At 41.9% G+C, this 12,632-nt stretch overlaps 2 protein-coding genes across 4 annotated transcripts in view; one reads left to right on the top strand and one right to left on the bottom strand.

Annotated features, from left to right (window-relative positions):
• Window positions 1–12,632, top strand: part of LOC140304667 (uncharacterized) — a 285,825-nt gene that overhangs the window by 174,664 nt on the left and 98,529 nt on the right. The gene's annotated exons all lie outside the window — the stretch shown is intronic.
• atg4da (autophagy related 4D, cysteine peptidase a) lies at window positions 1,784–10,867 on the bottom strand. Of its 3 annotated transcripts, none has more exons than XM_072383380.1 (11): window positions 10,535–10,867; window positions 8,687–8,955; window positions 8,465–8,548; window positions 8,006–8,179; window positions 5,373–5,724; window positions 5,212–5,276; window positions 4,971–5,122; window positions 4,810–4,888; window positions 4,542–4,618; window positions 4,235–4,354; window positions 1,784–2,887 (listed from the first exon to the last, which is right to left on the bottom strand). In XM_072383380.1, the coding sequence occupies exons 2-11, from the start codon at window positions 8,901–8,903 to the stop codon at window positions 2,708–2,710; spliced, it is 1,500 nt and encodes a 499-aa protein (XP_072239481.1). In that variant the 5' UTR covers window positions 8,904–8,955; window positions 10,535–10,867; the 3' UTR covers window positions 1,784–2,707. The 3 variants fall into 3 exon arrangements, with proteins under 3 accessions (XP_072239481.1, XP_072239482.1, XP_072239480.1); XM_072383381.1 differs by lacking the exon at window positions 10,535–10,867 and adding an exon at window positions 10,248–10,390; XM_072383379.1 differs by lacking the exon at window positions 10,535–10,867 and having other exon boundaries at window positions 8,687–9,086.

Genomic DNA, 12,632 nt, shown 5'->3' with positions numbered 1-12,632 from the left:
ACAGGTGCTATTTAGTGTTCTTTTTTTTTATCACTGAAGATTGCCCCTGGGTTGTCACTTCTTGTCACTTCTTCACATCCTTTGGAGAGGAGCAATTAGCTATGGGAGTTCTTCACACCAACTCTGAATGAAAGTGGACTACAACAATAACGAGTGTTTTTTTTAGCAAATACACTGTATCGGCAAAAGTATTCACTCACCCATTTAAATAATTAAATTCAGATGTTCCAATCACTTCCATGCCCACAGGTTCTACAAACATTTGTGAAAGACTGGGTCGCTCTCAGGAGCTCAGTGAATTCCAGTGTGGTACCGTGATAGGATGCCACCTGTGCAACAAGTCCACTCGTGAAATTTCTTTGTGACTAAATATTCCACAGTCAACTGTCAGTGGTGTCATAACAAAGTGGAAGCGATTAGGAACGACAGCAGCTAAGCCGTGAAGTGGTAGGCCAAGTAAAATGACAGAGGGGGGGTCAGCGGTCGCCAACTTTCTGCAGAGTCTATCGCCACAGGCCTCCAAACTTTAGCGATGGTTAAAGTTTGGAGGCCACTTCTTGTGGCCCTCGAATTAGCTAAAGAACAGTGCATGGAGAGATTCATGGAATGGGTTTCCATTGCAGAGCAGCTGCATCCAAGCCATACATCATCAAGGGCAATGCAAAGCGTCGGGTGCAGTGGTGTAAAGCACGCCGCCACTGGACTCCAGAGCAGTGGAGAAGCTTTCTCTGGAGTGACGAATCACAATTCTCCATCTGGCAACCTGATGGACAGGTCTGGGTTTGGTGGTTGCCAGGAGAACGGTACATGTCTGACTGTATTGTGCCAAATGTAAAGTTTGGTGGAGGAGGGATTATGGTGTGGGGTTGTTTTTCAGGAGCTGGGCTTGGCCCCTTAGTTCCAGTAAAATAAACTTTGAATGCTTCAGCATACCAAGAGATTTTGGACAATTTCATGCTCCCAACTTTGTGGAAACAGTTTGGGGAAGGCCCCTTCCTGTTCCAACATGACTGTGCACCAGTGCACAAAGCAAGGTCCATAAAGATATGGGTGAGCGAGTTTGATGGCCTGCACAGAGTCCTGACCTCAACCCCTTTGGGATGAATTAGAGCGGAGACGGTGAGCCAGGCCTTCTCATCCAACATCAGTGTCTGACCTCACAAATGCACTTCTGGAAGAATTATCAAAAATTCCCATAAAACACTCCTAAACCTTGTGGAAAGCTTGCCCAGAAGAGTCGAAGCTGTTATAGCTGCAAAGGGTGGGCTGACATCATATTAAACCCTATGGGTTAAGAATGGGACGTCGCTGAAGTTCATAAGTGTCTAAAGGCAGATGAGTAAAATACTTTTGGCAATATAGTGTATATTACAAAAAAAAACCCCACAAACATCCATGATAAAGACTGATGAACATGTGGCATTCCTTCAAGTTTAAAAAAAAAAAAAAAAGATTTGATATTAACTTGGTCCCCTGCAAACAGAGACATCAAATGAGCAATGGAGCCCTGGAAGAAGAAAAGAAGACCCCCTGGAGTCTACATGCTGGTGGAGTTAGGAGATGGACGACAGATATACAATATTTAAAGAAAGAAGAATCTGGGCCAATCGCCCAGTGACACAAAAAGCTGATTATGGACTTATCATGGCAGCGTGGAAAAAGAGGAAAAAACAACAAGACCACCAGGAATAGTAAATAAATTCATCTAGCAGACAAAAAAAAAAAGACAGAATGGGAGAAAACTAAAAAACACAAGCTTACAAAGTATGTGATACACGTCAAATGTAATTCCAGTGTTTCAATTTAATCAGGACCACAAGCCAAAAAAAACAACAGTAGTAGTGCAACTTGCAGTAGTAGCCTTACAAAACAAGGGGCCATTTCAACAAGAGATGGAGCAAAAACTCCATTCAGCTTGGTCAGATCTGTTCCACTTCACAAGGTAAAACCCAGACCGTGAACATGAACAAACAGAGCTCATTCGGTGTTTTCTGGGATCCTGCTTCATGAGAGATGCCACAGTTTAGCAAAGATAAATGTCCATCTGTAGCTGAAGGGACGACAAACAGTAGCAGAACAATGTAACAGCAGAATTCTGGCTGATTTTTCCCCCATTCTTAATGAAAAATAATGAGGTGAAGGCTCGGGGTGTGTTGGATCGAGGCTCTGTGGTCCCATCTGTGACTCTCAGGCCGAGCTGCAACACTGGAATGAATGTACAGCTCTTCAAGAGGCTCTTGGAAGAACTAGAAACTTCTGTAGGATAAAACGACTGTACAGCAGACAAACAAATAAATACTGAGAAATCAGCTGCTCGCAGACACACATTCACAAATCTGATAAATAAACTTCAAGAATGAAAATTAAAAAGATGTACGGCAGACGTCTTATTATACAAGATCAATATGAGACAGCTGCAGCCTTTGAGGCCTTCATATATTTCTTCTTCTTTTTTTAGGTGAGAGATAAAAATGAATAAAGAACAGTTCAAGTACTTGAAATATTTCAGGCCATGATCCATTCTGAAACCCAGTAACGAAGTCAGAACCAATCCTAGTTTCTGCCCACACAGAGGTGAAGGCTGTGTTCATACAGCGAGGGAGACAAAGCACAAAAGTAACATCCACTTTTCAGCTGCTTCTTCAAGTCCTTTCCTTTCAAAGGAGACAACGTGTTCGCGCCCCAGGAGAACATCTTCCTCAGAAGCTCACAGGAACACAAAGTCATCGCTGCTTCTCCTGTTGTTACTCCTGCTCAGCTTGCCTGGAGGCAGAATGTGGGCTGCGGGTCCGCTGTGGTTGCTGCTGTGACCCTCGAGTCCATAGTCCTGACCCTGCCCGTTTACGAAGGTAAAGATGGGGTACTTCTCCTTGGAAGATGAAAGAGCCTGGAGTCAAAAAAAAAAAAAGACAGTCTAAAAATACCACAAAACATACATACAGAATCATATGTGCAGGGGGATTAAAAAGAGAATCTGAGACAAAAACCAACATCAGATGCCTGTAAGACACGATTTTGTCACGGAAATCCCTGCATGGGCTCCGGAACACAGTTCACTGTGACATCCACAAACAGGTTAAAGCTGAGCTGAAAATATTAGATACCTTATGAAAGGCAAAACCCAGCAGGTAGGATCCTACATCAGACAAGTGGAGCTTTGTCGTGTTTGCCATTTCAAGACAAACTACCGTTTCTGGAAGTGTTCTTGAGCTTGTAATGGAACATTTTATTTAATCTGTCTCACGTTTAAATCACTTGTAAGACTTGATCTTCTTTCCCAGGCACTAGATGCACAAGATGTTCCAGTAAAATATTTGTTTTGTTCTTGTTCTCCTTTTCCCAGGCATAAGATGTTTCCAATCAAACATTTCCGTATTTCATTGTTCATTCTGTTTTGCGCAGGCTGTCCGGCTCATCAAGAGATAAGAAGAAGTCAGCTTGGATAGTCTGATACAAAGACATTTTTTCTGGTAGAATATGAGATGCACTGAAACTGTAAAGAGCTGCACTCTGACACATGTGCTCTGTGTTGAAGTCTTGCTCTCTTGTACAAAAACTATTCAATAAACCTGCCTGAGTGCTTTTTACCTTAACAGTGCTTGGATAATCAGTATTATTTTTCCCGCCACAAACTCAAACAGAATGGTGTCCGTTTTTCATGCAGTGCTGCCTGAGAGCCTGAAGATCGGGGAGCATCAAGTACTGATTTTCGACTGCGTCTTCCAGCAACAGAAATTTCTCCAGATTCTCAGAATCTTTTGATGAGGCATACTGCAAATGACTGAATATTCAAAAGTTTCACAATTTTAGGTTGTGGAACATTATTAGCAGACTGTTGAACCTCTTTCCATCTTTACTTCTGAGAGACTCCACCCCTTTACAGTGCTCTTTCTATACCCAATTGTGTTACTGACCTGTTGCCTGTTAACCTAATTAGCCGCAACAGGTTCTTCCAGCTGTTTCTTTTCAGTACAACCTACTTTTCCAGACTTGCTGAGGTAGGGTTGAAACTCTACATTTTGTCAACAGAAAAGGTTGCAAATTCCCAAAAGTTAACGGAACGTAACATCTAGTGCTGACTGAAGGATGGTTCAGTTTGTCAGCCTTATTCTAACATAATGGGAAGCTCTCCATGTACTAAATTCTTTAATTGTGGCAATGTTCGCCACTAATAGTCGTTTTATTATCATGTGAAATCTGAACCACCTTCAGTGGGAGAAGGGGAGGGACTCACCGTGCCAACTGCAGAACATAGAGACTCGAAATCCTTCTTGTTCTTTGCGTAGAAGCCGATGGTACAGCTGGGATCCATGCGGCTGAAGGGCATCTTTTTCGGAGAGCTACAGTGGAACGACTGCACAGCAATATGAGGATATGTGGGTCATATAATAAAAGGTCAACTAAGCAGAGGGTTGTCAAATCAGTCAGTGGACATGTTATCTTTCAATATGGTTTGTTAAAATCACATGCTTTAAGTCCAGTATGATGTTAGGAAAATAAATAAATAAATCTTTAGGCAAACAGGAGACAGGATAACAAACCTCTAGTGAAAAGTTGGTTTCAGTGACATCGACGACTGGCTGGCAGTAGTGAGGGTCCAGATACAGCAGCTGCTCATCTGCCAGCCAAAGAGAAATTACATTAAATCAATGAGGAGGCCAGTGTCAAGAGTCCTAAGCTGCAGTTCCTTTGAAGCCTAAAATGTCAGCTGCTTTAAAGCCCCAACTCCTGTGTGATTTATCCACAGAACGCCGGGGAATCTTTGCTTCCTCCAATTCTATAAAAGAAAAGGAAAAGGCTGGTTCTGACCTTGGTAGCCAATGAAGTAGAGTGAATGCTTTGGTTTTCCTCCAATTATTCCAATGCAACAATCGAGATTCAGGATATTCTGAAAATTAAGTGTTTTCAGTTGAGACATGGAAGATGAAATCTTTAGTGAAGATAGAGGGTGTGGAGCAGAACATACACACCTTGACACATTCAATGTAGGACGGGTTGAGGGCTTCTCCTCCCAGCCGGACAGGCACCAGTATGATGACAGACTTCCAGGCTTGGCTTGAAGGATCAGGGGGACTCTGGCTTAGTGACGGATTACACAGATGTGCCACATCCTCTTTGTACACTGGAACGTAAAGACATCAAGAGGGAAAAAAGAGGTACTGAAAGGGCTCAGTCATGAAATTCAACAGACAGCTCATTTGTAATTCTCACCTGTGCAGTCCTGAGCCACGTATACAGCCAGGTTTTGCACCACAGCGGTTTTGGCCACTGCTTTTCTGGAAAGAAGAAGAGGAACAAAAAAAAGTAAGTAAGTAATTTCACAAAACAGTAGAGCCAGGAACGTTAAAGGCGTTCAAATGTGGAGCCCTTACCGTAAAATGTGTGCCACGATCGAGGGGCCGTACCAATCGCCTGCCTTCTTCCCCGAACCTTTGCCAACTTCCACCAGCTGATGAACGCCAAAAGGTGCGGGAGGTTGGTCCCCAAACCAGGTGACAAGCTTGTGGTGGGCGGGTTCTGCCTGACGGTCCCTTGTGGACTCTGGCTTTTTCCTCTGGCTACACTTGGGCGCCTGATTGTTTGACAAGGATTTCTCAGGGGTGTTGGTTCCCCGTTGAGAGCCGAAGGAGGGGATGGGGACCCCTCCAGCCCGCACTGGGGAGCGTGGTCGGAACGCCTCAAAATCCACATCAGTTAGCTGCTGAGCATCCGGCCAAACCCAATCTACAATACAGAAAAAGGCTTACACTTAACACTGTATCACAGCCAGGCAGAACATCTGGGGTGTTCCTCTGGTGAACATCAAGTTTAGAACATTTATTTTAGCATGTTCACGTTAAATACCTAATTTGCTGGAATGAGTGAAACACACAGTCATGACCGTGGTATACTTCAAATGTTTATCAGATCTACACAAATATACAATGAGTTGAAATATCAAACCCTACCTCTCAATAGGTCTGTTTCTCAGCACTGTATTTGATCTTATTCTTATTATTTAAGTAAACCACCACGTACAGGTGAGAGAGTTCGATCAAACTTAGACAGCACATAGGCTGAGAGCAGGATGGAGACAAAAAGGTGCACTGAAAAATGTTCATTCACAGCATATACACCCACAAGTGTTCTAGTGTGCTGTTAAATGCCAAAGGAGGCTCCGCCTCGACTAGTCAATAAGAAAAACAGTAAAAGAGTCGCAAAAACCAATATGCAAACGGTGCCTACGAGCTTCTCAAACAAAAGGAGGAAACAGAATGCACTGTTCTCAAAGATTCAAAGAATTCAAGGCGAGTGAGTTTCAAGTCATGTTAACGGTCACTTTGTGGGCAAATTAACAACCATTGTTCTGTGCTGAATTGCTCAGGAAGTATTTCTAACACACATATTACGTGAAAGAGTGGGAATGCGCCTTATCAAAGATGGTAACCGTTTGTCTATGTGACAAAGTGTTAGAATTAAAAATACAATCCGAATACAGCTCTGCGCATCCATCTCCACACTCATTACTCTCGTTTGAATTACTCATGAACTCCACATCGCATAGATATGAAACGCATATCACAAGAAACAGCGGAGCTTTGCAAAGAGCATCTATAAGTACCGAAATAATCACGTTATGAAGACAACAAACAGAACAAGGTTATGTCTTTACAAAGTCCCCATCACTACACAATGCACCGTATATCAGAATAAACAGCAGAACGCACCCTTTCCCAAAGTATTCCTCGTTTCTCTGTGATAACGCGAGTTATCCGGTTTTGAAATAGATCAAATAATGGATCTGCTTACATTGCAAAGACTAAAGTTGTGTTCAAAAGACGTGCGCAGATCACGTGTGCCCCGGTAAGCTAAAGCTACAGAGCACATGCACGACAGGCACGAAGCAGATATTTTTTCAAATGATTAAGTCATAGAATATCCCACTATCACGGTTCTGATATTGCCTGATTCCAGACAGTCTCTCCTACACAAATACAACACATTTTCTCTACTGACAGCCTTCTATGATGAGATACATGTAAAAACACAACAATTTCATAAGACAAAATCTTTTTTTCCCTTCATATACAAGCTAATATAAATTATGCAGAAGTATTATCATATGAAAGGATGGGATATCTGTTCTGAAAAAAAAAAACAAGATAAAGCTTGTATGGCAGGTTCTTATAATAACCAAGATAAGAGCCTTTAGGTAAAGGTAGTGAAATCACTGCCGCTGTCCTTTTTTTTGTTGTAATTTGTTCTTATTCATTACTTGAACGCTACATGCCACTGTTCTTTCTTTAATGTTAATAGTGTACTCTTTTCATTCATTGAATCAAGAATCGTGGAATTTCACTGGTATTGGTATAGACTACTAAATGTCTGGTATTGTAACAACCCTACTCCATACACAGAGCAGGCCTTTATGATAAAAAGATAGAATTTCAGCAATGGGTGGCCCTGAACTCCAGTAGTGCTTTATGTCCGCCAACGCCCCCGTTAAAAAAAGGTCCTGTACGCTTGCAGGATGGGGCTAACTTATCAGGTCTGGCTATCAGGAACAGTTTATCTGACAGTAGCATTCAGAAATCATGTAGAAATACAACAAGAACCAAGCTGCACATGAGGGAATGCAAAAAAAACAAAGAGAAAGAAAGAAAAAGGCAAAAATGACAAGATAATTAGGACACAGGCGGATAAAACAAAAGGACAAAAGAGGAGAAATTGGCAGCTAAACAAGCTTAGTGTGACTAAACAAAGTCTCAGAACAGAGATATGAGGAAGAGGAACTGTGCAAAGAGAGGATAACAGGGTGGTCAGGTGATACTTGGTCTTGACTCAGTGGCTTGAATCCCTTCAGTTATGAGGAACATTTACTGTTATGCAGGCGAGTAAATGCAAATGTCAACGTTTTAAAATATTGATCAGCCCCCTAGAAGACTCTTTGACTTTTTCATAACAACTAATCCGTTGGTACACAAATATAAACTTCTGAGTTTAACAGGAAAATTGGGACACAAACCTCTGGGCATCAAATGGAGAACGAGGCCCTGTGCCAGCAGCATCTGTCCACTGCGCAGCATGCAGCCCCAGCCACAGTCCGTGGTCCAGGTGGAGCCTTCCAGCTGAGGAAACTCCTTCCTGTAGGTCAGCCAGATCCTGGACACGAAAGCCAGATTGAATCGCTCCACCTCATCTGAGAGGGAAGAAGACAAAGCAATGAAGGAGGTTAGACTGAAAGAGAAGAAAGAACCAACAGTAGTACACCAACACTTTTAATCGCACGTGGGTTTGTGGTGTTCGTATCATATGAAGTGCTTTGTTTTTATCTGAACCAGACAAACTTTCAAAAGGGAAAGGGGTTTCCCCAAATGAGGTTAACCAAAACGCACATCACTACACCTGCGTCCCGCTCGTCATCCCCCCGGAGTGAAAATACAGCACCGACTGAGCAGAGCTGACATTGTTAAGATGCATTTACCTTCACTGTTGAGCAGATAGGTGTGTCCCAGGACTGTGACTGGTGATGTCTTGTTGAAAGAGGTTTTAGACTTAACAGTCCAGCCTGCAAAGGGAGGAGCAAGAAAGAATATAATGATGGGAAACAGATTCCCAAAGGCAGAATCTCTGTAGTACATAAAACACAAAATGATTTACGCTCAGAGGCTTCTGCAGTTTTCATTCTGAAAAACTGATTGCATACCATATTTGACATTGTTCCATGCCGACATCAGTTTGGCTTTGAGTTTGTCCATCTCATCAGGCTCACCAGCTGCATCACTGCTGGCATCTGGAATCTGAGGCAGTCTGGGTCCAAAGCTGCCCTGTCGTTCCAGGGGCTGCTGCCTCCGGTTCTCCGCCTGCTCATCCTGCATCACTCCCCCGACGTACTGTACTGCACTGGGGGACACTGAGTTCATACTTATCGAGTCTTTAAAGGCGGACTCCGGTGCTCCTCATTGCAACACCGAACTGATGTGAGAAAGGAAAAGAAAGCAACGAAGATGGGTAAATCATTAAATCTCAACTGAAGTCAAGACACTTTGTACACTGTGTCTGATACTTTTTAACCAAGTCAACTCAATATTTGCATGTTTCTAAAACTTTACATTCATCTCCACTGTTTGTCTATGAAGACCATCTGTTCTGCAGAGGGCGCTTTTCTTTACCTATTCTTCTATTCCTATTCTTCTTTATCAAGAGTCCAGGAAGGAAATGATTTGACTTTGGCCAAGTAGCTTTTCTGGCATACTCAGACATTGTCTGATTTGTTTTGAACTTGAACTTTGAAGTGCTGTTGAGTCTCCCGCCTTTCAGAAGAAGTACAGCTTTGACTTCAAAAGAAAACTGAGACACGGGTCACAGATCTACTACACTGGTGTTTGTGTCTTCGTTAACTGACCAACCAAGTCAAAGAGAGGTGTTCGAGATATACTCGCTAAGATTTGAGTTTACATTTTTTTTGGAAGAAAATACTAAATTTGTGGCATTAACGATGTAGAAAACTCTCAGATCACATGAATACTGTGCAAACTGTGTCCAGTTGACAAGCTGGCAAGTTCATTAACTGTTAAAGAGTCATTTTTCTGAGAATGATCTCAGGTACATTTCAAGGAAAAACATCAATCATTTGCATGTTCCAGCTTATTAAAAGAACATAAATAGCTGCTTTTTTCCCCTTGTGAGGGTGATCTTTAAGTTGAGCGATAAATGTCACTGTGGACCTCGAAAAGAGTATTGCAATCAGGTAAAATTTGATGCTGTTGATCAATCAGCCATCCATCGATTTTCTATACCCGCTTAATCCAATTTAGAGTTGAGGAGGGGCTGGAGCCTATCCCAGCTGTCACTGGGTGAAAGGCAGGGTACACCCTGGATGGATCGCCAGTCCATCACAGGGCCACACAGAGACAAACGAGACAGACAACCATCCACCCTCACACTCTGTTAATCAAACAGAACAAGTGAATATGGATGACCTTTGCTCTGAAAGACATTGAAGGGTACTTGTTACAGATTTCTGATTACAGACGGGGAAAAAATTGTATGAAGTATATAGTATGAATAGACGCTAAATGGCCAGTGTAAACTGGAGTAACCATTTTCAACGGCTGATTTCACAACACTCGAAACACTCAAGGATATTTCCACCCTGCCCTGAAACTGATGAGTAGGAGTTTCAAGAGGGAACATACAAAACTACTGAATGTATTCACTGATCGCACCAATGGAAACCTTTAAGTGAAAGAGAAAAAAAAACTCACTATACATCATGTGATTGCCATTTGACAACCGGTATGTCGGGCTTTTTCGGTGCCTGAGAAAGTCGTCTGACTGTGGTCATTTTTTTTATCCCCACAGTTAAAGCCGTTTAACGCCTAGTACAGTTTAACATGGACACGGGAAATGTGTGGTTTCTATGGATCTGTCATCTGCATTACTGACAGATAGCAATTTCAATGGAGTTATGTGGTCTCACGACGTAAAGCATCATCCTGAGAGCTCTTTTAAACATCTACAGTTAAAGATTCTTTGGCCAAAAATTACATACCTTTTTTAAAAAGTAGGTTAAGCTGGTCGGTATCTTGTCGCGGGTTCACACATTTTGGCGATTCCCTCGCGACTGCTGGTAGTAGCTTGCTGAATAAGCTAACTTTACTGCTAGCCCCTGCGTTACCTCGATAACATTCAAGCCGGACTGACCAAAAAGCTCCGTTATATTCGCAAAAAAAGCACAGCTAAAATCAGTATGACGGGACTCCTGTCTATTTGACACACAAGGTAAATTGCGCACTGTGCTGTGAAAATAAGCCACTAAAAAGCGGGGTTGTCTTAACGGTCAGCCACCGCTTTAGCATTTGCCTGTCATAGCATTTACTTCCTGTTGTCCTTTCCTGATGCTATATGATTGGCTGAAGTAATCACAGCGAGGAAGTTGATTGGATAGTTGTTCTGATATTTGCCATTCGCTGTGCGTTATCTGATAATAACGATTACATTTATGTAATCCTTAATGTGTACTAAAAGTAATAACATTACCAACTTCTATTTGCATGATTGGACTAAAGCGGTGCCCCAGTTGTCAAGTACTAGTAATGAATGATAAATTAACATGCTCAACACCGATTTAAAAAAACCCCAACTGCAAATTCAGGTTAATTTTTACTCGTTTTTGCCGGAAAAGACGCGTTACACAGATATAATATATTTCCTTTTGATTGAGTTATATTGTAACATATAGCATGTAGCATATATTTGTAATTTGACATGTTTTTTGTCAAACCATTTAGCATGAATAGTTAAAGAGAGAGACCACTATGGACTGGCATATGTTGTCAATGATTCTTAGTCATCCAGATTCTTGTTATCCAAAGTACATAAGTAAGAAAAATCACTTCTTTTGTTTGTCTTTTTTTTTTACAAAAGTTTCGTCTCATGCCTGAGAGGCTTAATCAGTTCTACCTGGTTGTGAGTTTCCGTTTTCTTAAGCTGTTGTTTGGATATTCAGTGTCACTGATCCAGCCACCTATGCTATGGGTCATTTGGATCATCGTCACCTGTTAGATGTTTCTTTTCCTTACCAACATGTGGGATGTTGTGGTCACAAGAATCACACCATTAAAGCTGAAACCGCCTGGGGAGGCGAGACAATGCTACATTTTAATTTGCTAAGTGATCCTTGAGGCCCCCTCCTCTGTTTAAAGTTGTTTTTCCCTGTTTAATGTAAATTATTACTTTCATTCTTTGATACGCTATCAAGGAATGGGTGGATTTGTCAGTGACTCACTTTGGACTTCAACAACTTTCTTGCCGGACTGAACAAAAGAAGCCTTTCACGTGAGCTGGGAAATGCCTTCAAGAACCAAGAAAAAAGAGAACCAGCTACCTTTCATATCATCATATCAAGCACTTGAAATGATGGACAGAATGCAAAAGGTCCACAAAAAGGGGGTTCACACACAAACAAGGCACTTCAAGGATACTTGTTTGCATGACAAGTTTGGTAATGTTTGTGTAATGAGTGTAAAGTATGAGGCACTCCCTCCACTCCAATTCAGAAGTAAATATTGTACTTTTTGCTCAACAACTATGATTTGTTAGCTAGATAATTGTGTTAGAGAATGGTCGAAATTATTTATCTATCAACTAAAACTGCATAACAATACATATTTATTCATATAATAAAAAACATGATCCATGCATCCATTTTCTATACCAACTCCTTTCAGTTACAGGCCAGAGCCTATAACTGCTACCATTGGGTGAGAGGCAGGGTACAACATGGACAGGTCGCCCATGTATCACAGGGCCAACATAGAGACAAACAACCATGAACATCGAATCACCAATTAACCTGACACTAATGTTTTTGGACTGGGAGGAAACCCAGCTACTACCTGACAATGAGAACGTGCAAAGAGGTCCCAGTCAAGATTGGAACCAGAAACCTTCTTGTTGAGAGGGAACAAGGCTAACCACCACACCACTGTGCAGCCCAACAATAAAATTATACAATTTTATGATCATTCTTCATGTAAAAAAAAACATTTCATGGCTTCAGCCTCTCATGGTTAGAGGGTAGCACACACACACAAACCACTGCTTCATCTCATTTATGGTGCAGGAAATCAGAGTCCCCCCCCAGTAGT

The sequence above is a fragment of the Leuresthes tenuis genome, unplaced genomic scaffold (assembly GCF_036924035.1).
Source record: "Leuresthes tenuis unplaced genomic scaffold, fLeuTen1.0.hap1 SCAF_4, whole genome shotgun sequence".
In the NCBI taxonomy this organism is placed as follows: Eukaryota; Metazoa; Chordata; class Actinopteri; order Atheriniformes; family Atherinopsidae; genus Leuresthes; species Leuresthes tenuis.
This window is presented reverse-complemented; position numbering and strand designations above follow the sequence as displayed.

What these genes read in the sequence shown, in the direction of transcription:
- atg4da (XM_072383380.1), bottom strand. Translation starts at nt 8,903, where the DNA reads ATGAACTCAGTGTCCCCCAGTGCAGTACAGTACGTCGGGGGAGTGATG. An exon ending in ATGGAACAATGTCAAATATG is followed by an intron (nt 8,549 to 8,686) that starts GTATGCAATCAG and finishes CTCCCTTTGCAG; the next exon opens with GCTGGACTGTTAAGTCTAAA. An exon ending in TATGTTCTGCAGTTGGCACG is followed by an intron (nt 2,888 to 4,234) that starts GTGAGTCCCTCC and finishes TTTTGACTCCAG; the next exon opens with GCTCTTTCATCTTCCAAGGA.